General features: G+C 41.3%; 1 protein-coding gene across 1 annotated transcript; it reads right to left on the bottom strand.

Annotated features, from left to right (window-relative positions):
• Positions 1-531: 531 nt before the first annotated feature.
• Positions 532-24,725, bottom strand: Lpl (lipoprotein lipase). The gene is made up of 10 exons (XM_046447775.2): positions 24,431-24,725; positions 17,017-17,174; positions 13,468-13,647; positions 12,129-12,240; positions 11,733-11,966; positions 10,002-10,244; positions 7,639-7,759; positions 6,242-6,424; positions 4,827-4,928; positions 532-2,512 (listed from the first exon to the last, which is right to left on the bottom strand). Coding segments are annotated over exons 1-10 (1,422 nt in total). The 5' UTR covers positions 24,519-24,725; the 3' UTR covers positions 532-2,511.
• Between the last annotated feature and the right edge of the window lie 891 nt (positions 24,726-25,616).

Raw genomic sequence — 25,616 nt, 5'->3', positions numbered from 1 at the left:
GGGGAAACAACTGTTTTTCTGAGCCAAATTCTTCCTCACTTTACAAAGAAGCATAGTTCCATGGATGGACTTTAATGCTACTTTTTTTTTTTTTTAATGATTAAGGTGACCCAATGCAAAGTCCTAAAAAATGTACCCACCCATCTCAAATAATTCATCTTATTGCACAAGTACTGCTTGCATCGTGGCTAACAATGAGACCTCAGAAGTAGATACACTGCATCTTAGAAAGCGGTCAAAGATATTTCATATGAATCTAACGCTTTTCTTATGATAATGCATACTGCTGGCAAGAAAAGCCTTTGTACTTTATTCAGGAAAAAATTCTGCATCCTTTTCCTCTACATTTAGTTAAAGGATATCTATAGCTTATGTACAAATAGATGTTCAAAAATGTGCCCTGTAATTCTTAGAAGCTATATTACTTAACTAAGTATAGTGGTTGCTCAGTTGAAATTTGCTGAATGAATCTGCCCTAAGAGTAAATTTACTTCTTTTCAGGGGCTAAAATGATACAACATAATGACTGAGTGTGGTAATAAAATTTTGTCAATTTTATTAAAAGCAGATTCCATTTCTTCACATAGTTAATTCAGTTTCTTTCCTTTTTTTAAAGCCCATTTCATTGCATTATTTTATAAGAGTGAGTTGGTTCACTAATCAGACACGTATAAAGTTAGCACCACACGTCTACAAATCTATAAATGCAAGTAGCCACAATGACCTTTCCAATATGTACACACTCCTGTACACATCCACACATATATTTACAGCTCATAAATAAAATTTAAAGGCAAAAAGCATCATTGATATATATTTATATATATATATATATAGCAAATCTTTAGAAGCAGAGTTCCCAAGCCATGCATGGACTTGCTCAATCTTTTACATTTATGCACCCTTGATTAAAACCCAAATCCAGAAAAATCAATGAATTAGCAATAAAGGGGGATACCAGTGACCAATCATACATCGTTTTATTGTAAGAATTCATTCCAAGCCTGATGTAGTCAATCACAATATTTGTCCTACATTATTTAGGCACAAAATCTTTCTCCGATAGAGGGATGACATTCTGGTGCATCTGGAACTATTTCTACTCTGACATGTTCCAATACCTTCCTTGACTGTTCACGTTCCAAATCACACTGCATGACAGACACACAGGTGGGGCTTTATAGGCATGTGTTCATATACCCACACACTTTCACAGTTTGGGTTCCCAGCAATAACCTCCAACATATCTGACTTCTTAATCATTTTATAATACACAGAAAAGCATTCAGAAGATATGAGATCTAGTCCATAAATAATTGTTCACTCACTCTTGATTAGTTGTTAAAAAAACAATGATAACAACCCTCCTGGCACTTCATATGGTGACAACAATCAAGGATTCTCTTTCTTGCACTCAATGGTTTATAAGCACTGCTTATGCATATAACCCGGTAACTTTTCCACCTTTTGATACTTAGGAAAAACAATTTTTGTTTAAGGTTTGCAGTTCGCGTGACACAAAATTTGAATTTTTAACACATCTAAGCCAGAAATGAAAGTTTTTTCATGCTTCAAGTATGATTGAGGCATGACTGAGATGAGCCCAAATCTCAATAGCAGCCATCAGATAGGAAACGATTTCAAATTGATGAAAATAATCTGAAAATGTGATAATAAAATCATAATATCGTTTTCTTTCTGCACCAAATTCTGTGTCAGCTGAGGATTGTTGGCTTGTTTTTGGAGAACATTGTAAAAATATAATATTAAGACAAAGGAAAAAAGGAACAGAGATTAAGCAATAAAATATAAAAATCTATTAAAGAATTAATGGATCTGAACTTCGTATGTTTTGCTTATAACTTTGTCATGATGCAAGCCAAGAGTCGGGCCGAGGCTTAGGACTTTATCAGCCCCTTTCTCTGTCCCTCTCCAAGTCGCATTTCCCTGGTTAACTCCTGGGCCACATCCCAATTGCAAGAGAAATATTCCAAAAGATCAGGTGTTTTGAACTGCTAAATAAACAGATCTGACTCATGCCACAGGGAACCATCTTCTATATTCAGACTTGGACAAAAATTTGAAAAGGCCTCAGTCCAAAAAAATCCAGAATTCTAATTAAAATAGGAGGGTCTAACTAATTTTAGACTATGGCCAACGCACCACCTGAAGGAGCCTTATATTACTACACGCAGGAGCCTTATATTACTACACGCAGGGACGATTGTTCCTTCTCAGAGGACAGAATGCAGTGCTTTTCACGTGTGCTGTCTTAGCACAGCAAGATGAGCAATTTGGCCTCAAATTCAATTAGCCACTTTTTTAGACTGTATTTTGAGACTGTTTCCTAATTGAACTAACAAGGATATAGCTTTGGATTAATACTTTTTTAGGACAAGTCCACTTTTAAACACCCACTTTTAAACACTGGGCATCTTTTGTAAAATTTACTTCATTTGCTTCATTCTTCACAGAATTCTTGTGTTCTTCTTTCTGTGGCCTTTTCCAGTGTCTAAGAAAATAAAAAAGAGGAAAAAAGGCAATTTATTATCTGCTTAGTATTTTACAAACTCCTCTCAACCCCTCTGCACCATTTAAGAGAAAAAAGTATTCGACTAGGAATTTGGAACAAAGTATGTGAGGCTAAGCCCCTGGGAGGTATAGATAAAAGATCAGAGACAGCAGAGGTTCCTGGAAATAAGAGACCTCTGACATCTATTTAACTAAGTCCCAACAAAAAGTATCATTTTTAGTTGCTGGAGCCAAATGATTTCAAAAGTTAGGAAGTTTTCTTACTTCCAAAATGTATCCAATGAAAATCCTGTTTCATTCTTTCCCTGTGATCTGAGCCTTCTGAAGACTTAACAGAAGATACTAAAAAGAGCCTTTTGTTTGGTTGATTGATTTTTGGTCCCAGGGAAAGAAACTGCAGAAGACCATAAGCCTGATTCATAATTACTTCCTAAAGTTAAGATCTATTAAAAGGGAAAAAAAAATACTGCCTAAATATTTGTCGTTTCAGCAATCAGACCAAAAAAAAAAAAAAAGTATCGTTAGACTTTCTCAAATAAATGCTTGTCACCTATACATGGTATGGCCAGAAGTACTTTATAAATGGCTGGAGCTATTTCCTGATTGGGGACTTCATTTTCATATTTCCAAGTTGCAGACGATCTGGGGAGAATGAATCCATGTGTGTATGTATGTGTAAGTATGTGTTTGTGTGTGTGTGTGTGTTGTTTGTAACACAAATGTGCAAATGTGTAAAACTTCACGGCAGAGGCCCTTTCTAAGCATAGAAGAACTGTGGCGTTCCCTCAGACGTGTGAGAAGTAGAAATGGAGCAAAGAGCCTATCATAGAGAAGCCTTCCCTGGTTAAGGACAGAGCTGTTCTGCCAGGCTCACAACCAGCGACACTCCTCCATTTCATCTGGAGTGTCCTTCCTTCCGTGTTTTTGATCCAGATGGACTTATCTTGTCACTCAAAATGTGTATGCCATGTGGGCTGGGTTGTGGCTCAGTGGTAGAGCTCTTGCCTAGCACGCGTGAGGCACTGGGTTCGATCCTTAGCACCACATAAAAATAAATAAATAAAATAAAAGGTATTGTGTCCATCCACAACTAAAATTCCATTTTTATAAAACATAAAAATATATAAATGATAATATATATTATATTATATATATTATATATAATATATAATAATAAATAATATCATATAATAATAATAAATAAAGCATGCAAAGATATAAATCAAAATGTGAATTGGGGCTGTCAGTGGGTGACAGGGTCACGGTGATTTTCTTTGTGTCAGTTTTTCCTAATCTATTCGTGGCGAGCACGTATAAACGATAAAGTAGAAGTTTAAAATGATACAGATGTTCCAGGCAAGGTCTTCAGGAGACTTTTTCTGACGAGGCCATTCTTATTCTGCACTTTCGTCTCTAACCCTAACTGGGAAAAGAGGGCAAACTAAAGCCAGTTGCTTTTTCTGTTTCCCCATGAAGTGGTGACCGGCCTTTGTCATTGTTTCTTGTGTCACTGGCTTGTGTGACATGGTCTAGTGTTCCTCCCCTTTTTAAGTGCGAGCCATTAGCACTTGGCATCTGGCAGGGGAGCCAGGGCAGGAATGAAAATGGCAGATCCCGAGAGCTGACAGGGGCTGGGAGGGGGAGGGACGGTCACATGCTTGGTCCCCACTTAGCGCTGACGTTCTGGAAAGATTCCGCTGACAGCTGCCATTCGGATTAGCCTTAAAGGTCAGGAAGGAAAGAGCCAACAGTTGTTTTGAGATAGAAAGGAGGGGAATCTCCACACTCTCATCCCATTAGCTCCTGTCTTTGAGGGTTTTGAGAAGGGCGCTGGACCTTCCCCTTTGGTTCTGTGTCCTAGAGTCCGCTGGCACTTGGAGAATCGAGCTATGTGGCCACCACGGATGTGACAAGACATTTTCTTTCCTGGGGAAGACTGCACTCACAGGACATGGGCAACTACTAAGCCTCCAGTGCCCGCTCTGCACACAGCACCTGTGAGGGCTGCAGAGGGGGAACAGCAGGAAAAACAGTTGATTGGGGGAAGTTTGACTACCCCGTAAAATAAAGTAAAATGAACCCTGAATTCAGCACATGGGACTAAGGCCAGAACTGTTGGGAGAAAAACAACATAAAAAATCAGAAAGAAGAGAAAAAGAGGAAGTAATGCAAAAAACAAATGGATCCAGAAGGGCTAGAGAGATGGCCTGAGGTTCTGACCACAGGACAGTGCAGGCCATTAGCTATGGCAGAAGAGTGGCATATGTGGCTGAAAGCTTGGTTGAGATGCTCACCAGCCAGACTTCTTGAGAGACTTGTCATGGCATTTCACAAATACCGCAGATCCCTTCCCCTTCTGCAGATGAGCCACCTTCTCCCTGGAGCAGAAGATCACCCTGTGGAGGAAAATGGATGTGAACACACCATGTGGAAAAATAAGAACGGCTGTTCAGAACCGTGCTGTTCAGTGAGAACTGTCTGGATCCTGCAGGATCATGCAGATGATTGTGTCGATATTTCTAGTAATTGTACCACTCAGGGCACATCTGAATCCAGGTTAATGAGGGCCCAGCCCAGTGTTCAGCAAATGAGCTAGTTTATCAATCTAGACAGGCGTATAGCTTGGTGCAGCTTTAAAGCCACAAGGCTTTCGCTAAGAGATGGCACAAGGTCAACTTCACCACCTCTTAGCATCTGCATTAGGAAATAGGGAACATGCCCTCAACTGGCCCTGATGGAAAAATGAAGGTTCTTCATTTTCCATCGATAGCATCTTTTATGGTACAAAAGCAGACGATAAAAGAGAAATAATCTCTCAATTCTAATTTAAAGAGTTGTTTTTACTAACAATAGCCATATACTATGGCTTGCAAAATCCCTGCACATGTAGTCTAAAAGTTTTAAATCCTGTCTATGTGACCCATTTTGTGGATGTCTTACTCACATCCATAAATGTGGAGTGAATTGAGGAGACAAGATGAGATGCCCTTGGACATCCCATCCTCCTTGAAGAGATTGGAGTTAGGCTTTGAATGTCAAAGGAACTTCTCCTTTGACATAAAATAAGGAGCAAAACAGGGTTTTGGTCAACCAATGCTGAGATTTCTAACTTCTGATCCTAACTGTCACTCCAAATAATGTGAACAACTCAGGGTTCATGTTTTCCTTACTTGGAAATGCCAAATACTACAGAGGTTGAACATCTCTAATTAAAAAATCTGATATCCAAAATCAAAATGATGCCATAATGCAAAATTCTACAGCTGACCTCATGTGACAGGTTGTAGTCAAAATGTAAGTGCACTAAAGAACAAAACAAAACAAAAAAACGGATAAAATCGCCTTTGACTTGTAAGTATATAAGGTGTATATGAGACATAAATGAATTTTGAATTTAGGTATCCCCAAGATATCTCATTATGGACACACAAATGTTCCAAAATCAGAAAAAGTCCAAAATCCAAAATACTTTTGGTCTCATTCATAAGGGACACTCAACCTGTACTACATCCCCAATGTAATAACAAAAGAATACTCCAGAAATACCCTAGGTATAGTTACATAGGCTCATAGGATTGAGGATCCACTTTACTAAAAAGTTTTCCTTCAGTGAAAATTGTAGGTTCCTGAGATATTGTCACCAGGTAATGACATTGGGGGCAGTTTGAAGGGCCGCAGGTGGTGGGGTGAGGGGGATCAACTGAATTACTTTTTTTGAGTCTCTCCTGCTTTTACTCGGATCTTCTCAATAGCGAAGCGGGGGCTGCTCCACCAGTCTGACCAGCTGAAGTAGGAATCACTCTTCCACTTGAGCTTCATCATTAGCAGCTCCCCAATATCCACCTCCGTGTAAATCAGGAAGGAGTATGTCTTATTGGTGGAAACTTCAGGCCTGAAAAAAAATTCAACAAATTTGGTTAGTACTGTAAACCAGTTTTCTCTCTCTGATTTGTTCACTTCCCAAAATTGTAAATGGCTTTATTGTTTGGGCGAAATTTTAGAAATGCAAAAAATGTCCAGAGCAACACTTATGCTGAATGAATGCATTTAGTGTATTTTTAAAGCTGTCCACACCCCATTCAATCTATATGAGCACCCATCCTAATAACATGAGCCATCTACAATTCCTAAGAGGAAAAAAGTGATTAGCCAGTCATTGACATTTTCATGTATTCCTTTTCAATTGGTATTGATATGTGAACGTATTTCTACTTAGTCACAATCATGGTACACATGTGATTCTCCTTTATTCTTTGTTCTCTTCCTATTATCTTTTGCTTTTTGCCATGTTTTAGCTAATTTTCTATAATTACAATTGTTAAAGGGTAGATTGATCTTACTGAAACAGTAAACCACAATTCACTTACCATAGACACAAGGCTGACCACTTAGTTTCTAATATACACTAATTGCCAGTGTGTTATACTTTAAAAAATGTTTAAAGTTTCTATTGACACTTTCTTTAGAATAAATAAACTAAAAACTAAAAATATAAAATAAAATAAAAACTAAAAAAAAAATATTACTCCACTACTTACAATTACATTTTATGGTTATAGAAAGTTACTTCCTTGCTGTTTTCCTTAAACAAGTTCTAGCAATAAACGATACGCCCAGTGAGGGTTTGTACTCACTCCCCAACTCATCAGCACTGGGAACTTCAGAGAATTCATTTGTTTATGAATTATCAAAGGATATGGAAAAGTTGCCTTTGTTTTGTATTTCTTTGATGAGGAGTGAGGGGTAACCCTTTGTCTTGGGTTTCTTACTATTTCTATCTTCTCTACCTATTATCTTAGCATCCATAAAGTGGTTTCCTATTTCTAGTGTTCTTTTTTTTAATGTCAAAACTTCTGAGGGAATTTCATTGTTTTGTTTCATTTCTTTGTATAAAAGTAGTAAGCAAAAAAAAAAAAAAAATTAAGCAGCTGTAAAATGTATTTCTCAATACAAAACAGAGCTAAGACCTTAGTTCCAGAGTTCCAGTTTCAAGCTAGAGACTTGTTGCAGGTGTGATTCTGCCTTTGTTTCTCAGACCTACAGCTATGGCAAGAATCAGTGCCCTGACCAGCCCCCAGGCAGCAGGCGAGTCCCCAGGCTACTCACAGGGTGAAAGGGATGTTCTCACTCTCAGCCACGGTGCCATACAGAGAGATCTCGAAGGCTTGGTTGGTCTGCGTATCACTCTCAGTACCAGAAAAATGAATCTTTACTTGGTAGTGGAAGACTGTAGGGGAAGAAATGGGAGCCAGGGCTGGTCAGGCTTCCTGAAAACATCACCACTATGATCAGGCAGTTCAGACCCACAGAACGTATCTCACAAGCCCCAAACAGGAAGTGCACACACAGCACCACCCATGGCTTGGAAAGACTTCTTCCCGCCATACAGTGTCACACCTTGGAAGTGCAGACTTTGAATGCTACTCCTTTCAGAAAAGTGTGGTTGCAGTGGATGGGAAAACCCACGGGTATCTGAGTTGTCGAGCAGTCCTAGATGGAGTACTAGGGAGATCACATCAAGCCCAAAACACCTGGGATGCTTTCTCTGGGACCTCTGCCTATCTTGGACATCTTGCCCCTTAGCATCTGTATCAAGTACATTTGGTACCTGTGACCAAGTCACTGAGTGAGAGGGTGCTCCTTCTCATTTCACCATTTGCCCTCCGTCCCTGACTTCAAGCTCCTTCAGGGTAGAGGACGGTGTCCATCCTCTTTATTCCCCCACTCAGCCCAGGGAGACAGGCAGTAGGCTCACAGCAAACCATCAGTGAGGCCAGGAGCACTGTTTTGAAAGCCAGTCCCCAAAGTGTTCTGCTTTAGACACAGATTCAGAGCAGGAATTTGAACTTAGATATCTCATTCCTGCTTCACCAATCTCTGCTAAAAATCCCAAGCAAATAGGACTGGGGAGAGGTTAAGGGGACAGAGGAAGGCAGTGGACCTCAAACACAGCTAATTTGAGGGAGGAAAAGTTATTGTAATACTTTTTCTTCTGTATCTCAAGATCCTGGTCATATTTTTTTCTTATTTGTGCTTCTGTCTGGTAGATGCACTTTCTCTTAAGGTGGGACACAGATTTCATAATACTAACATAATAGGAAAATGCTATTTTAATGCTACTTTGGACATTTACTCTAATGAAAATGGTTTTCGATATATTTTCTTATTGTGAGCTTCCAATGACAAATTGTATTTTATTTTATAGCTAAATAAAATAGATATAGCTATCTCTTTAAATAATAAAAATAATTAGCCAGATGCCTAAACAAAAACAAACAGAAAAATAAAACAACAAAACCCTCCAACCAGTAAAAGATGAAGAGAAATAGAGTTAAAGGCAGCCCTTGCGGGCAGCACGAAAGACAAAGCAGGAGAGGCTGGGAGTGCCCAGGTGCCCCCACAGGACGCTGATGGCGCCCTGGCAGGCACACGCGGGATGCAGGGTTGAGTGACCTGTCCATGTCTTCAGAAATCAATCTCCTCTGTACCTCACATACTCCTGTTTCTGAAGAATCAGAGAACCTGAGGGTCCCCTCATTGCCTGAAAGGTTTCCCAGAATGACAGATACTCCAGACTCGATGCCACCAAATGCACCTCTGCAGAGTATAACAAACCACCTTACAGATGGCCACGGACAGCAGATACCTTTTACCTCGGGAAAATGTTCTTGAATATCCTGCCTTTGCTCAGGCTTCCATGGGGACTCCACAGAAGGCAGCTTTCCTAAAATCAGCCCCTTTCACCAGTTACCTGATTACCTCCCCCTACCCCACTGTGGTTTAGGTCTAACCCTAAGCAAGAGGCCAAGTTTGAAGTTTAAGAGTGAAATGAATGGACATATCATAGCGGGTTTGGTATTTTCTTGCCTTCCAGAGTTAGTTGAATCCTAAAATACAGGTGGCTCTTGTCTTCACATAAAGCAAACTTTAGAAGTGGCAAACTTTCCATAAAGGGCCAGAAAGTTAATATTTTACACTTTGTGAGCCATATATTCTCTATCTCACCTATTTAGCTCTGCACTGGTGGCCTAAAAGCCACCTTAGACAATAAGGAAATGACTGGTGTGGTCGTGTTCTAATAAAACTTTATTTACAAAAGCAGGTGGTAGGCTGGGTTTGGCCCACGGGCCAAAGTTTGCTGATCCCAGGATGATGGTTTCAAATAAGCTCCAAGCTCAGTCCTGACAGACTGAACCATGCTAATGGTCACAGTTACATAGGCCAGTGACAGATGAGGTTGGAAATCCCAGGCCATGCCGTGGGCCACACTGGCCAGGGAATTAGGAGCATCATTGAAATGGATCAATGCAACTCCCTGTACAGCAACAGAAACACAAATGAGGGCTCAAGGCTCAGCAACATCACCTCATTAACTCTGTTCCAGGGGATAGAGCAGTACACGTGATGCTGAAGGCACGATCAAGACAGGACTAATTGATTTTCCTTACTTACGACAGTCCCCGGCTTACCTTTGTAGGGCATCTGAGATCGAGTCTTCAGGTACATTTTGCTGCTCCTTTTGGCTCTGACCTTATTGATCTCGTAGCCCAGATTGTTGCAACGGTTCTTTCTGCAACTCAGGCAGAGTCCCTTCTCAAAGGCTTCCTTGGAGTTGCACCTGTAGGCCTTACTCGGGTTTTCTTCATTCAACAGGGAGTCGATGAAGAGATGAATGGAGCGCTCATGGGAGCACTTCACCAGCTGGTCCACATCTGGGAAAGAGAGACACAGGAAAATCTCAATTCTGCAGAAACCCACAAAGGGTGCTTCATTTTGGGGTCTAAAATAGGGTGGGTGTGGTATGAGAGTAAATGAGCCTAGGATCCAGTCCTATACATCTGTGAGTATAGGCCCTATTTTAGGAGATTGTCTGGGTGCAGCTGCTCGTCTACCTCCAAAATTTTTCAAAGATGCAAGTTCACAGGAAGCTTCTAAGTTTTATGCTGTCTTATCAGGATGCTTAAAAAGCCATAATAAAAGACATCCCAGGTAGAAGTTGACTTCCCTCAGTTTTCACATCCTTTTCTTATAGAAAAATCGTCTAATACTGACAGAAAGTGTCTAGATAGTTGTAGAAACCTACTTCTAAAACCACATTAAATCAATAGTATTTTTTCATACATATTATGAATAATTAAGGATTTGTATTCTTACTAATGCTTTTTTTTTTTTTTTTGGGGGGGGGGGCTGTACCGGGGATTGAACTCAGACTAAGCCATATCCCCAGCCCTATTTTATACTTTATTTAGAGCTAGGGTCTTACTGAGTTGCTTAGAGCCTCACTTTTGTTAAGGTTGGCTTTGAACTCACTATCCTCCTGTCTCAGCCTCCTGAGCCGCTGAGATTATAGGCGTGCACCACTGTGCCCAGCCCCAACTAAAGCTTTTTACATCAAATGAATTACAGAAATGATCAATGATGTCCTAAGAACGGATTATCCTAAGCTTTTAAAGCAACTGAAAACAGTAACATTATGCTACAAGTTCTACAGCATATTGACCAGTCACAGGTGGATCCAATGTCCATAATGTATACAAAGAACCCTTAAAAATAAATTTACCATAAGCTGACACCATTATTAAAGCAAATATTAAATTAAGCTACTATTAGATTGTACTTTTCTTCTGGTGAGAGATTTATCACAGAGAATGGTGATTTTTTTTTTAATTCACCTGTTTCTTAAAAAAAACAACAGAAGAAATTTGGATAAAGTATACCTCTTTCACTTTTAATAAAATTATAAATCAGTTCCTTGACTTTGCAACTACCTTCCAATTATGACAACACAGAGCCAATAACATTTTATGGTGCTATTTATGAAGGTCAGCAGAGTTTTCCTCTCTAAATCTCGCTTTTACTTTCTCTTACTAATGTAAGAGCAGCACTCAATGTAATCTACAATACCATAAATAAGAAATAAAATGGCTGGCCGCCTCTAATGCAATCATGCTGAATATGGGAGAATTCTTCAGAAACAAAGTTTGAACTATGGTATATTTATAGTACTTTCTTTTTTTCTGGTGCCAAGTTTGCAACCCAGACCAAGCCCATGCTAGACAGGCAGTCTCTACCATGAGCTACATCCCCAGTCTCAAATGTGTATATTAAAACCACACATTTTGGGGATAATGGGTAAGACACTGAGTCAATAAAGGCAAATAGAAAAATGCACATTTAACCAGCTTCTAAGTCATATTTACCTCCAAGGCCTCTCTCTGCAATTACACGAATAGCTTCCCCAATGTTGCATCCTGGTTGAAAAGTGCCTCCATTGGGGTAAATATCAACGTGCCCTACTGGCTTCTGGATCCCAATACTTCTGTCCGGAGACCCTCTGGTGAATGTGTGTAAGACGTCTACGAAATCCGCATCATCAGGAGAAAGGCGGCTGGGAGCTTCCGCATACTCAAAGTTAGGTCCAGCTGGGTCCAGGCCTGGATGGGAAAAAAGACCCCACAGATGTTTAAATCCACATTGATTTTAGTCCCCTTTGATATACACTGGGCACATGACCAGACCAACAACATACACGTGACTCTTTCACAACAGCGGCCACCTCAACTCTGGTGACAAAGTGAATGAAAGTGCTTTCTTACCAGTAATTCTGTTGACTTTCTTATTGGTCAGACTTCCTGCAATGCCAGCGGCATGGGCTCCAAGGCTGTATCCCAAGAGATGGACGTTGTCCACAGGATAGTTAAATTCCTCCTTCAAAGAAAAAAGCTTTTATAACTAAAAGAAAGAAAATGAAGGACTGGGGTATAGCTCAGTGATACAGCACTCGCCTGGCATGCAAAAAACCTTGGGTTCAATCCCCAACACCACAAAGAAGAAAAGAAATAAAGAAAATGAATATAATTATTGTCTTTAAAATATGGACACTACTGTAAATAAATATAAATATGCATATATGTGTGTGTGCATGTATATACACATATATATAAACTTTAACCCATTATTCCCTCATCTAGATCATCTAGATATGCTGCCTCACTTTCTTCTTTAAGCTTAGCCATGCCACAACTTCTAATCAGAAACTTCAATAGTGGGAAGAGGTCAGAGACACGCATGCTCCAGCCTTCTCATTCAACAGGGCAGAAGCCTAAGGCCCAAATGGGTGATCTGATTTGCCCAAGTTCACTTGCCTGATCAGCCAAAAAAACTAAGAAGAGAAATTTTGTCTTTGGATGATCAGTTCAATAAACACGGCTCAGTTTTTACTTCCAATTGTCAGTTTTAAATAATTTGGCCCTGTCAGAGTGTTAGCTTCCTTCTAACTCCAAGAAACTTTTCAAAGGTAATTTTCAGAGAATGGCCTGGAAAACTGGACCATTCTCTGAAAATGGGTAAAATCTGCAGCCTAGCCAAAACTCTGGACCCTGAGTCACTTGGTATCCTATACTATACCTTTCCAGCCTGTGTCTTCCCAGCTCAATCCCAACCCTCTCTCAAACCATGAGGCAGGATCATATGCATTCCAACAAAAATCTGGATTCTTAATCCCCACTGAGAAATAAATCCTGCTAATATTTTTGTCAAAGAGATCAGCATTGTAACAGGAAGCAAAGCCAGGATGAAACCACCCTGAGCCAAGCAGTGGGAAGGATCTGGCTGAAGGCGCCACCTGCCCACCCTCCCCAAATAACAAGCTTTTGTTATTTCTGCCCATGTTCTTGGTCTCAGCAGATCTATTCACTGAAAATATCAAAGAAGAGGGCAGAGGGCAGGCAGGGCTATGTATTGGCTTGATAGCGATACATTTTTGGAGTCCATAATGCTGCCTTGGACTCCAAAAAATGCTCCTGCTCATTTTGAAGATATGAATCACCTCAGAAAACATCCATATCTAAGTGAAAAGGAGAAAGACCCACCCCCTCATCCAGTTCTGCCAAGAGTTCTGTTTTGGACACATGATGCTCCTCCTCCCCGTCTTACCTCCATCCAGTTGATAAATCTGGCCACATCCTTTCCCACCAGCTTGGTGTAGCCTGCAGACACCGGGTAATGCTGCTGGGCCCGCGACAGCCAGTCCACCACGATGACGTTGGAGTCCGGTTCCCTCTTATACAAGGCAGCCACAAGTTTGGGCACCCAACTCTCATACATCCCTGTCACCTGGAGAGGATGACAGGAGCTTTCTTCAAAGACCCACTTACGACTTGTTAGATCCAAAAGCCCAATACACCTACGAACTGTCGAGGAAACCCTCGGCTCACACAGAAAAAAGAAAAACCCCAAGACAGATCAGAAGCTTGTGCTACCCCTTCTGAGGCACATTCAAGAGTGCAAAGGAAGGGCAGATCGAGGTTTATTGCACTTTCAATTTTAAAGCATGTTCTATAAACTCAGTAAAACTTTAGTAATTTTGACGGTGGAAAGATCAGCCTGAGTGAATTAAGATTCCTATAGAATTAAAGGCTGTTTTAAGAGAAATTCAGCTTAATCACTTTCAATTTGGCTACTAAATGTTTCCCAACAAAATTGTTTTAGGGGATATAAATGCATTTTTTTCTCTCTCTTGTAAGGAATCATTTACATGCAGTGAAGTGCTAATGACCCTTGGCGGGTCACACCACAGCCACATAAAGGTGACTCAATTACATACTGAATAGACAAAGAGGATTCTGCGATTCATGTTTAAGGCATCTTTTAATGGGAAACCTGTAAAAATCCAGATTATATATAATGTAATTCCAATAGAAAAAAGGAGTGTTGGTTTCCCAAACCAAGGGACTTTGATCTCACAGGGTGGGTTCTTTCAGATTTATGCTTCTTTTGTTTATCTGTTTGCTAGACCAAAAGTATCAAAACAGAAGCTCTAGCTTCCACTTCTGATACTAAGTAAACTGCACAATTTTTCACCAAGTTGCCCTGGTCTGTGTTGGAAAAAGGCCAATCCAAGACTCAGGAGATACTGTTTCAGGTACTTCCTCTTCCACTCAACAACTTCAACCTTGCTGGGCCACCTATACCACAAAGGGGTTGGGCTCACGTGATCTGGACGTTCCCCTCCACCCCATACACTTCTCCCTGTGGCCATTCTGCTTCCCAATCTACTTGCAGTGATAAAATGTCAGCTCTGCAGCTACTTTAACATAGAAACTGAAAAAGAAAAGGCACTTTCGGAACTTATTTAAACCTCCTCTAGACATGTCTCAGGGTAGCTGCTTCAAGTCGGGGTGCAGAGTGGGTCTTTGAAGGAGCCAGCTGGACACCCACTGAGGAACTGGTCAGTCAAACCCCCTTCACCCCACTTCCTGGCTGGGGTGCTGGCCACCCTTTGCAGCTGCATCTTAAGATCGGGGAAGATAATGTCATTTCTTCAGAATGAGGTGTTGATGGTTCCTTATTCCAGCCAGCACTGAGGACCTCCCGCTTCACAATGAGAACTCTGTACTTAAAATTAGTAAATCCAAACGAGTCGTGAGGTTCCCATCCGGCTGCCTCTAAGCTGCCCCCCAGGATGTGCCATATGTATGCTAGATGCTTGAGCATCTTTGGGCTGTCTCCTGAGAGGTGGGAGAGTGTCCTCACTTCCCTTGGTCTGTGCCCTTGAGTGGCCTAGTTGCTTATCTCAGATAAGATGAAAAAAATGTGTTTGCTCCTGGCTTCTAAGTTTTTCTATACTATCAATATTTCCAAGTTAGGCAATCTATAAAAGGGCAAGTAATCCAATTTACTCTTTCAGAGTCTGATATATTTACTAATTAAGTAACAACTAATCTAATCCTTTGCTTTCTAATTCAACATAAAATACAGATAAAAGGAACCCTGAACAAAGGGAATAAAAAATCCAGGTACCTACTTCCCTCAAATCAGTTCTTATTTTCTGGGTTTTTCTTTTGAGACTCCTCCAATCAGTACTTCTTTTAGAAAACTTTGATAGTCACACACAATGCTGAACCCAGACTGTCTGCCACCTGTACCAGGTGGTTCGACTGAACTCACCAGCAGGTTCATGAGATAAGCCAAGATCAGCGTGTCTGGCCGGCTTATCATTGCAGACCAAACAGCTCTGTGCGATAGCAAACTCTGTCCTATAGCCAGCCACCCAGCCTCTGAGGCCAAGCACTCAAAACATCAAGACACACATGTGAAGAATACCCGTGGGCTCAGTGGGGCTGTCAGATCAAGGAAAGTAACTGGCACACTCTTGATAGTGGGTTAGTCATGTTATCTTCAGTAAGAGAAGGAAAGTTTTTTCAAAAACTCTTAAGCACAAAATTCTCTAGGGATAAGACTAAGATGCCTGGAATACCCAATTTATTCCTGTTGCAGAAATGTTTCTATTAAGCTTCAATTTTTTTGAAAAGTCTTGAAAGCCACATTGCATATACACTCAAAATGCCTCTAAAAACATCAAAGTTTCTCTTGTTCTTGTTAAATCTCTTAAAATATAAAATTATTCATTTTTGGAAATCTGAAATTTTATCATTTGAAATTACTATGTTAACTCTAGTAAATGAATGTCTTATCAGGATAAACATCTTTGTGAATTCTGTTAATAGTTGCCTTCTTTTTCATAAAAATTGTGGCAATCATCCTATCATGCCAATAAAAAGACACTTTAGTTTTGTAGGAAAAGAAATCAGGAATAGATATGTATCATTTTGTAGCTAATTCTTCTCATTAGAATTTCAAATATATCAAAATATTAACAAGATTTGACATACTATATCTCTGACAATCCACTTCGTAGAAATCCTTTTCAGTAACATTATCCAGTCACTAGGGATTGAAAAATTTAAAAACAAACTAAAGTATCTAAGCAAGAACGAAACATCAGGCAAAGTGACTATTTGATGTATTTAGAGAGGGCTACTCTGTCTCTGTTCATATTTTAAATAAGTAGATTCAACCCCAGTCTGCACTTCTCCAGCCATCTTGTGTGACAGTCCCCTGGCTTGCCCCCTTTCATCTCTAGATAAGTTCCCTGAAGTTTACAGGTGAGGTACGAAGTGGAGAAACCTTAGGGAAGTCTAGTCCCACCTCTTTGTCTTACAGATCAGCAAACTCAGGCCCAGAGATGAGAAGTGGCTTGACCATGTCACAGAGCTTGGACTAGCCAAGCCAGTACTGGGACCCACACCTCTCCCTCCACTTCAGCCTCTCCTCAATGACAGGTGTCCTTCTTCAGAGAAGGGCCTTGGGGGCCATGCTGGATGAATCATGCTCACTCCAGACGTCCCCCAGCCCTGCACAACAATAACACATCCTGCCCTGTCTACAGGCAGAGCCACCTTTTCCCTCCTTGTAGGAAGGGCTGCCTCAAGGTCACCAGCCAGGTACTGTGTTAAAGTGAAGGCTGGCTCTGTCAGAGGAAGCATTCACCAACCTGTGGCTTTAGATTCCACCCTGAGCCAAAACTGCCTTTTTTCACGTTTAAAACAAAGGCACCAGAAAGCAGGCAGAACTGTGGGTTGTGTCCCCAAGAACCAGGGTTCAGTGGACCCCAATCCACCCTCTCCTAAGAGCCACTCTCACCGTCCAGCCGTGGATGACCACGAAGGTCTTGCTGCTGTGGTTGAAGTGGCAGTGGGCCACAGACTCTGACACTCCAGGAACCAGGTGGCAAGTGTCCTCAGCTGTGTCTTCAGGAGTCCTGAGGGCAAATTTACTTTCGATGTCCTTAAACTCTCTTGCTATAGGAAGAGGAAAAATCAGAGAGGAAGTTAACTGGAAGATTGCTTGCTTATATTTTCTGGAATGGTATGGTGAACTAGCCACCACTGCCAATGCTATTTTTCGTTCCTAAAGTGCTTTACAAACATCAAATGTGAATTTCAAGAGAATGAAAGATGCTCTTTTCCAATGGTGACAAGTGGATGGAGATGACCTTAACCATGAGTGAAGCAGTATGGATCTCTCTGGTGTCTCCCGCCTTTTTACATCTCTAATTACATCAAAATTTTTCCCACAATATCATACGATTGGGCCTGTTAGAGAGTTTTTTTTTCCTTTTCATTTGCATAATTTTAAAAACTATTAGCAATAAGAAAAGTTGGGATTATGAGGAAGCTTTTGTATGGACTTGTTTCTACACCATGGCAAGAGAGTCTGGCTCTAATGTTTAGAGAAATCATTAGTGGATTGTTCAGAAAGGCTGCCCAGCATCTGAGCCATGGCAAACACTTTCCCCAGACGTCTCTTCTTCTTATATGGTTCCTATCTTCCACACAAAGGCAAAACTTAAAAATAACAGCAAAGTTAGTTGTAGAAGAGTCCACTTTGGTTTTTCATAGTGAATCCCAAACTGGATAAAGACAGAGAACCTAGCTTTTGAAACTATGGACAATAAATCTGAGTGCCGTTAAATCTTTGTGGGTATTGTGGACAGTACACATGACATCACAGGGGCATTTGAAGGAACTTACTCTTTTCACAAAGCAGAGCACAAAGGGAGGCTATATTACAGGAAATTATTTAATTCCTTGTGAAGTGAAAAAAAAAAAACCCGACCTATTTACTATCAGAAGGCAATAACTTGTATATTTTAGACTTCACGAATCAAAACTTTTAAATAAATAGATATATAGGCATATATCTAATTTCTGAATCTAAGTTTATCCTTTTTCACAACTTGAAATTTAAAATCTATAATTTCAAAATAACATTGCAAAAGCAGGGCTAGAATAAAAATAAGAATGAGACAGTAATAATGAAAGTATAGACATTGGGATCAGGCTCATTTTGAAATTATCTGAGGACTGGTAAACATTGTCCTTCTTATTATATTTCAAAATCCCTTATACCATATTGTGGTTACTTGCTAAGGGACTTCTTATATGTAACAAGTTGAGTGTGTACACACACACACACACTCACACACACACACACACACAGCTATTACCTAAAATGTATGAGACATTTCTTAATGTTATATTTATTAGAAAGAAGAGAGTTTTATTACAGTTGCTAATCACTCTAAGATCATTTATTCAAATAAGAGTCTGTACTAAACTAGTGTTCTTCAATGTTCTTTTCATTCCCAGACAGTGAAACTTCACCAAATTCATGCATCCATCAAGAATCTGCTCCATCTCTCATCTTACTCGAAGATACAGGTCTCCTTGCTCCTTCCCAATCAGAAAATGCTGCTAGCTTTATTAGTTAATAGAATAATGCATATTTTAATATAATTCTGCTTTCAGTGCCCAAGTTCTTTTATTTTTAGAAAGTGTTTTAGAAAATGTAAGACTAAATTAATATCACTTGCTCCCACATTTCTCCACCTCAAATAACTCATACCTCCTAACAATCTTATTTTAACATGCTCCATTATCCTTTTTTTAAAGCATATTTGATCTGAACAACCTGGCAGACAGATCGATCTGGCTTACTACCATCTATTTGTACATTGCCATTTAAGACTATTGCCTTGTACAGCTTCAGAGAGGCCAGTTTCCTAGAATTATGCAATTTGGCCCTGGTATTGCTGGTGTTTTTGAAATGTCCCAGAATATTCTCTGAAATTACTAAGACTACTAGCTTTGTGTATTTCCATGAAGAAAAAAAAAAAGGTTTATTCGATCCACAGATCCTGCATTAGATTATATGTATGGCTCATTGACAGCTGCAATTTCCTACAGCCAACATGGCTGTTGGGTCTGTTGCTTGTAGAGAAAAATAATAGGAAACTCATGCATTCTCAAATTTTCATTTGGGAGACTTTCATTCCTCTTTTAAAGGATTTTTTCATTTCAAGTTTGACAGAAAAATAGTGCCACTCTGTGTTATGTGAGATACGAAGTCATAAATCTTACCACCCACCTCGCCAGTCCTTGCTTCTCTTTGGTGTGCTAATGGGAATTTTCATACTACCTGTGTTTGTAGTCCCCCAAGGACGATTCAGCAGCCTAAAGATCAATGATTTTCCCCAAACCTCTCTCATCCCTCCAGCGACCACCTCAGACCACGTAGAAACAGGGAGGAAGATGGACCCCAGCTGGCGGTAACACAGTGCTCAGTTGTCCCAGCACACCCTGGGGTTGCTACTGGGTGGCAGATGAACGGATGTAATGAGACGGTTACTAAGGAAACTACTGGTTTTCGCCTATGGAAATGATGTTAGTGACTCTGCAGTCATCTAATTCCACTGTCTTTCATCAGGTCGCCTAGAAATCAAGACCATATTAGAGTAGAGGGAAAAGGGAGCAAATGAATGAACAAAGGAACCAAGGGAGTGAGCCTGAGACAGCCCTCCTGAATTCGACTTACACTCAGCACCACCCTGTCGACCAGGACGCCCAGATGCGTCCTCATTGAGCACACAGAGAGATTTTGGGGAACAAAGCATGTTACGACTTAATGCATTTCCTACATAATCTTTACTCCTAAATTCCTAAATAGCTCAAATCAGAGTGCTTGAGCAAAAGAAGATGTTTATCTTAATGTGGTTAATAACTCACAGAGATAAAATTAGGCAAAGTTGATGCACTAAGAGAAATGTTTACAGAGGGAACATTAGTGTTGCTAGAAAAGATGGGAGAACAGAACATCCTAGGAATTACTGGGTGACACTGAAGGCAGATCCCAATCATTAGCTGAACAGGATGGAGACAGGAGGTAGAAGAGCCTTGTTATTGAGCAATAATCTTTGAAATTCTGTCTCTGTCTCTGTCTCTGTCTCTGTCTCTGTCTCTGTCTCTCTCTCTCTCTCTCTCTCTCACACACACACACACTCACACCTACAGGACTTTTCCAGTAATTCACTCTCAAGACTGCTGGCCATAGTTATTGACACAGGCAGCGTCTGGAGGACGCTAAAGAAAACAAGTTCAATCACCAAACTGGTCACTTGGGAGAGGGGAAACATCAATATTGCCATTGACCAAAATGATTAGTATAGTTGAATATTCCAAAGTGCACAATGCTCTTGCCTTATCTAACAAGCAGATTTATTTTTCTTTTTAAAGAAAAAAATTTTTATTCATGGAGTTGTAAAAAGAAAGACTGTACCTACTATCTGATTTTTCTGTTGAATTTTCTCCAAAATTAGGTCCAAACCTAAACACTACCAAAAACACTACCTAACCACTACCAAAAAGTAGAGCTACAGAAAAGGTTCTGAGATGTGTGTTAAAACTCCCCACTTGAATTAGACCATCAAGTCTGGACAGGAATAAGTCATCATTATCTAGGATCCTTGTAGACTGCTTAATGAAATATTTTGGTTGACTATCATCATGCAGGCACATTTAAATTAAGATTTTTTTAGTTGAAATACAAAATTCTTGTTAATCTGAAGTTACTTTTTCCTTGTTGATAGAGATAGCAAATGGTTCAAACTAACACAATGAAAGTCAATGATGACCTTGCTAACAAGTCTATTATTTGGAGGAAGGTGGGATAAAGAGAGGAACTCAGTAAATCAAAATGCAAGTGCTAACTTGTACACTGTTTTCCACCATAATTAACTTTGTAAACCAAAATTTTTTACAAAAGTAAGTTACTGATATCAATATATTTATAGCTTGCATTGAGAAACACTAGATTCAGAAGCCCTTCACCATCCCTCCAAAAGAATCTAACTTTTCTTACTATTTAAAAGCTTCTGTAAATTTAAATTAAATTAAACTTAAATTGATCTTAGCCAGGATGGCTAAGAAAACATAGAAACAGACTTCACCATCCAAGAAAGACACATAGAGAACACACACAGCAAAGAAGAATGTACCATGAACTTGGCGATGGGATTAGACCAATGTGGTCATGCCAACCTTTGTCATATTCTGCTAATTAGCAGTAGGTACATTTTTTTTTCTATTTCTTCAAAAGTCAAAATCACTGAATCACCTAGGACAGAATTTGTTTATTCTGGGAGAACACAGGGAAGAGAAAAAGAATGTTGGCACAAGTTTCATAGGCTTGTTTCCATAGAACTCTCTGTATGTACATCTACGTGTATCATCTAAGATAACCCACACCTTCCTTCCTAGTAGATACCCATTTCCTCCATTAGAATGGACTGACCTTTGTTAGCACTCAAATGGTGTCACTCAACAGAAAGAGACATTCTCAAAGTGACCGCAAGCAGCAATGTGAGTTCTTTCAGTCCAGTGGCAGACTTTACTCACAGTAAGTTTCAAAGTCTTTAGTCTCTGAGTAAACTGGAATCCTTTTATATTACTCCTTTAGAAACTAGCAAAGACTTTGACTTTTGCAAAGAGAAAGTGTGTGACAAGAACTACTCCTGACAAAGATTTGCTTACAGATTAAAAAGTCTCTATTACCAAAAAATATTTAGCCCACTATGATGACAAACTATTTTGTGAACAGACTACCCTACCGCTTTATGATGATATTCTTTTTGTTGTAGTTGGAAAGTACATTATATATAAATTCAAATGGTACCTCCATCTGGACCTGGAATTTAATAATATTCATGTCTTGAATACTTCCCCTCTACCTTTGTGACCCAAAGTCATGCTCCACCCATCACTTTGATGGCCCAAACACCTGTACATTTAAGGCAATACAACCTTGGTGGTAATAAAATGAGAACAGGTGTTGGTAGAAGAAACGAACAGCAAAATGTGGCATGCTTCAAGGCACTTTCTAGAACAATCTGTCATGACAGAGGCAGTGAATTGTACAGAATCTGTGCAGCCCAACTTCTCCTTCATAATAAAGCAAGAATGGAGGAGTGAGCTAAAAATACACTGCTTAAAAGAAAGTGAAATTTTTCCACTGCAACTCTTTGCCCCTACCTGACTGCCACCTTTCCATACAGCTATTAATCAATCAATCACTCCCTTGCTGAGCTCTGCTCCAGTGGCATTTGCTATTTTTGCTCTCATCCTCCATCCTGTTTAACTCAGGTGTTAGCCTGGAAAGTCACATAGAACTGCAGCTGCTGAGCAGGGCTCCAGGGCTCCCCTCTCTCAGCTGGTCAAGTTTCCTGACTGGGGCCCCATGGGAAAAGCCCTAGTGGCTCCTGTGGGCAGTGCTTCTTGTCCTCATGTTGTTCTTAGAAATGGAGAATGAATAAGTCAACTCAGAGCCCAGAGGAGGAGCCACCAGTCACACACACACACACACACACACACACACCGCCTCAGGCTCCACCTTGCTCTTCTTGACAATCTTCCACTCCTGGATGAATTTATCCAGAGGAGAAAGGGCTGGAAAGTTACTGTGATGAAGGAGACATAGAGGATGGGTGGGGTGAAAGTGGAGAGGATGACAGGGAATCCTTTCAAGTCTACTTAGGAATAATCTCCCCTAATACATTTTACATCCAGGATAAGCATGTATTGGTTAAAATCCAATTGAAGTAATCGCCTAAGTGTAAAATCAGAGTAAGAATGAGAGGGGCCTGAGAGAACTTTCAGTCTTGTCAACTCCTGAGATGAAGAATTTAAACTCAGAGAGCTGACACTGCCTCAAGACTTTAGGGTCCTGAACCTCTTAAGGGGGCCCAGCAAAAACTTTAAATGTGAATGACATAATTCCTTGTGTTTACAGTAAAGGTAGCATTATATGATGGTATTGCTTCTGGAATAAGAATTTCGCACGGAGGGTACATGCCACCATTTAAAAACCCTGAATCTCCAGTATCCTCAAACTGATCTGATTAAAAAACAAACAAAATATTTGTCTTTTTTTATCCATTTCTGCTTTGATGGAATCTCCTCCTTTTCAATCCAACAAAAATGTTCTTGCATAACTTAATGCAGACATAAAACGAGCTTCAGTGTTAATCACCGAAAGACTGAACTATAACGTGGACTGCTGAGGACTTGCATCTGAGAGCACATCCTTAATGGTAATTCCACCACCGGGGAGAATAGGGAATGTCGCCTGCTTTTATGACTTGCTTCAGTGCTTTTTAAGCTGCTGCTGCTGTGTTAGCTAAACCAAGGTTCAAGTTACACGGACTCTCAATTGGGGGCGGGTCTCGGGCTGGGCTTTCCTCTTCTCCCCAATAAAGAAATTCGCTTCTGGCCCCAGACGCCTTCACCCTGGCTAGGAGAGCCGGCGGCGCCCGGCCGGTGACCGCGGTTCCGCCCGCGACCTCCCGGAGGCGCCCGCAAACCCCACGTGTTCCCCAGCCACGCGGAGGGACTGGGCGACCCGAATTAGTTTCAGATCCGAAGAGAGAAGGGATGGCCAAGTATAGACCTGGCAACCCCCAAGTCGGAGGCCACAGGTTGCTGGTCACTGCGCCACGTTTTCGGCTGGGTGAGCTCTTCGCTAGGTTTTCTGGGCACTAAGAAAAGCGGAGCGTGCAAGCGCGGAAGCTGGAGTGATTCCCGGCGCCCCAAAGCGTGCAGGACGCTGAGTCCCCAGGACTCCACGCCACGCGTCTCCCCTGCGCGGTCACCCGCACTTGCACCCAGAAAACCCAGCCCAATTACGCAGAGACCCAGAGTGCCCTGTGCAGCTAAAATGCCAACAACGCCCCCGCCCCAGGCCGGCTTCCCCAGAAGGGGCCACTGCCTGCCCGCGCTTCCACAGGCTGGGGCCCAGCGCGTTCCCAGCCAAGTCGGGGTCACCTTGGCCCGCGTGCCTTTCATGCCAGCCCCCTCACCCGGCGGGAGGTGATTGCAGGTCACAGCCACAGCGCCCTTTGTCCCCGCCTCCTTCGTTCTGCGCGTCACACCCAGGACCTCTCCGGCTGAGTCCGAGAGCCCGGGAACGCGGCTGCGGCCAGAAAGGAAGGGACAGCGCGGGAACCCGAGAGACCGAGAGAAAAAGCGGGAACTAGGAACCGCTGCAGGATGATAGCAGGCAAACTCCTTCCTTGCTCCTCCTAGATCCCATTCTGGTGACCCTTCCCAGGTCCCTGGTGCGCATCCGCAGCCCCTTTCAACTTTCTCCTTCTCATCCTTAAATCGTGTGGAAGCGGCCACTGGCGGGGTCTGCAGGTGGAGAGGAATTTAAGCACAAAACATACCGTCGGCGGCGGCCACCCCTCCGCGGGAGGCGGTCAGACTCTGGAGCCACAAGCCCAGGACCACCAGGAGCAGTGCTTTCCCCTCCATCTCCGGGCGTCCTTCTGTGGAAGCTGCACGGCGCGGGCTGGTGCGCCGACGGGCTGATGCACGGGCTGAGCAGGAGGCGGGAGAAGGCTGGGACCGCGGTGGAGCTCAGAGCAAGTCGCCCTTTAAAGGGGAGGGTAGGGCAGCTAGAAGGGGCAGATTTCCTCTGAGGAGGAGGAAGAGGAGGAGGAATTGAGTCTGACACTGTTTCCACTCCACGGCTGCTTATGTGACTGGAAATATGCAAATAAACCTCATCACCTATTGGCTATAAAATCATAAGTTGGGGGGAGGGCCCTAAATTCACTTCCAAATATTTGAGCAAACTGTAATGAGGATCAACCCTGCCAGCGAGAAAGAGGGGAAAGGGCAGAAGGGAAATTTTGCTTCTTGTTAGGCTCCCATTTGCCTTCCCGGAGGGGTCTACTCCCCAGTGCCCCTGTATAGGCACCGAACACGTGTTTATTTGTCTTTATGTTAAATATTCAGTGATCACCAGTTTTCCAGAGAAAGGAAACTTTGCTTTTAAACTACATTGAGGCAACGGTTTAATCCACTCCTCTTTCGGTGAATCCTGTTTGTTAATGTCCAGTTCTGCCTCCCAAAGAGTCAATGTAGGGATCCAGAGACACAAACACTGCTCGCCAGATTGTGCTTCTACAATCTGATATTTTAGCTTTGGCAGGATGCATTAGTTTATGGGGTGGAGAAAAGCTCAGTTGATCTAACTAGTTTCTAATTTTTTTGCCACAGGCAAATTATATTCAATCCTCAAATTTGTCGAAGAATGCAAGAATAACATTTTACCTTCAGAGGCAGAACACCACTATCAAATAATTTAAAACTATACCAAGTTATAAAGGAAGGAAGCTAGTTTGTGGTTCCAAATCTACAGAGACAGAAAGTAAATTAGTGGTTGCCTATGGCTAAAGAAAACCTAAGAAGTTTGAGGAGCTTGGCTGGGGTGATGCAAATGTTCTAAAATTACATTATGGTAATGGGTGCACAATTCTGTGAATGCACTAAAAACTGTTGAATTGTGCACATTAAATGGGTGACCATTAAGCTATTTTCAAAAGTAGATTGGGGCATGTGCATAAA

This window comes from Marmota monax, unplaced genomic scaffold (assembly GCF_021218885.2).
Source record: "Marmota monax isolate L192 unplaced genomic scaffold, Marmota_monax_Labrador192_F-V1.1 WCK01_AAM20220418_F8-fsc00040, whole genome shotgun sequence".
Classification (NCBI taxonomy): domain Eukaryota; kingdom Metazoa; phylum Chordata; class Mammalia; order Rodentia; family Sciuridae; genus Marmota; species Marmota monax.
This window is presented reverse-complemented; position numbering and strand designations above follow the sequence as displayed.

Excerpts from the sequence above, each read along its gene's own strand:
- Lpl (XM_046447775.2), bottom strand. The coding sequence starts at position 24,518 with ATGGAGGGGAAAGCACTGCTCCTGGTGGTCCTGGGCTTGTGGCTCCAG. Across the intron at positions 17,175-24,430 it reads AGGGGTGGCCGCCGCCGACG|CAAGAGAGTTTAAGGACATC; the intron begins GTATGTTTTGTG and ends CTCTTCCTATAG. Across the intron at positions 6,425-7,638 it reads GAGAACATCCCTTTCACCCT|GCCTGAAGTTTCCACCAATA; the intron begins GTGAGTAGCCTG and ends ATTTTTTTTCAG.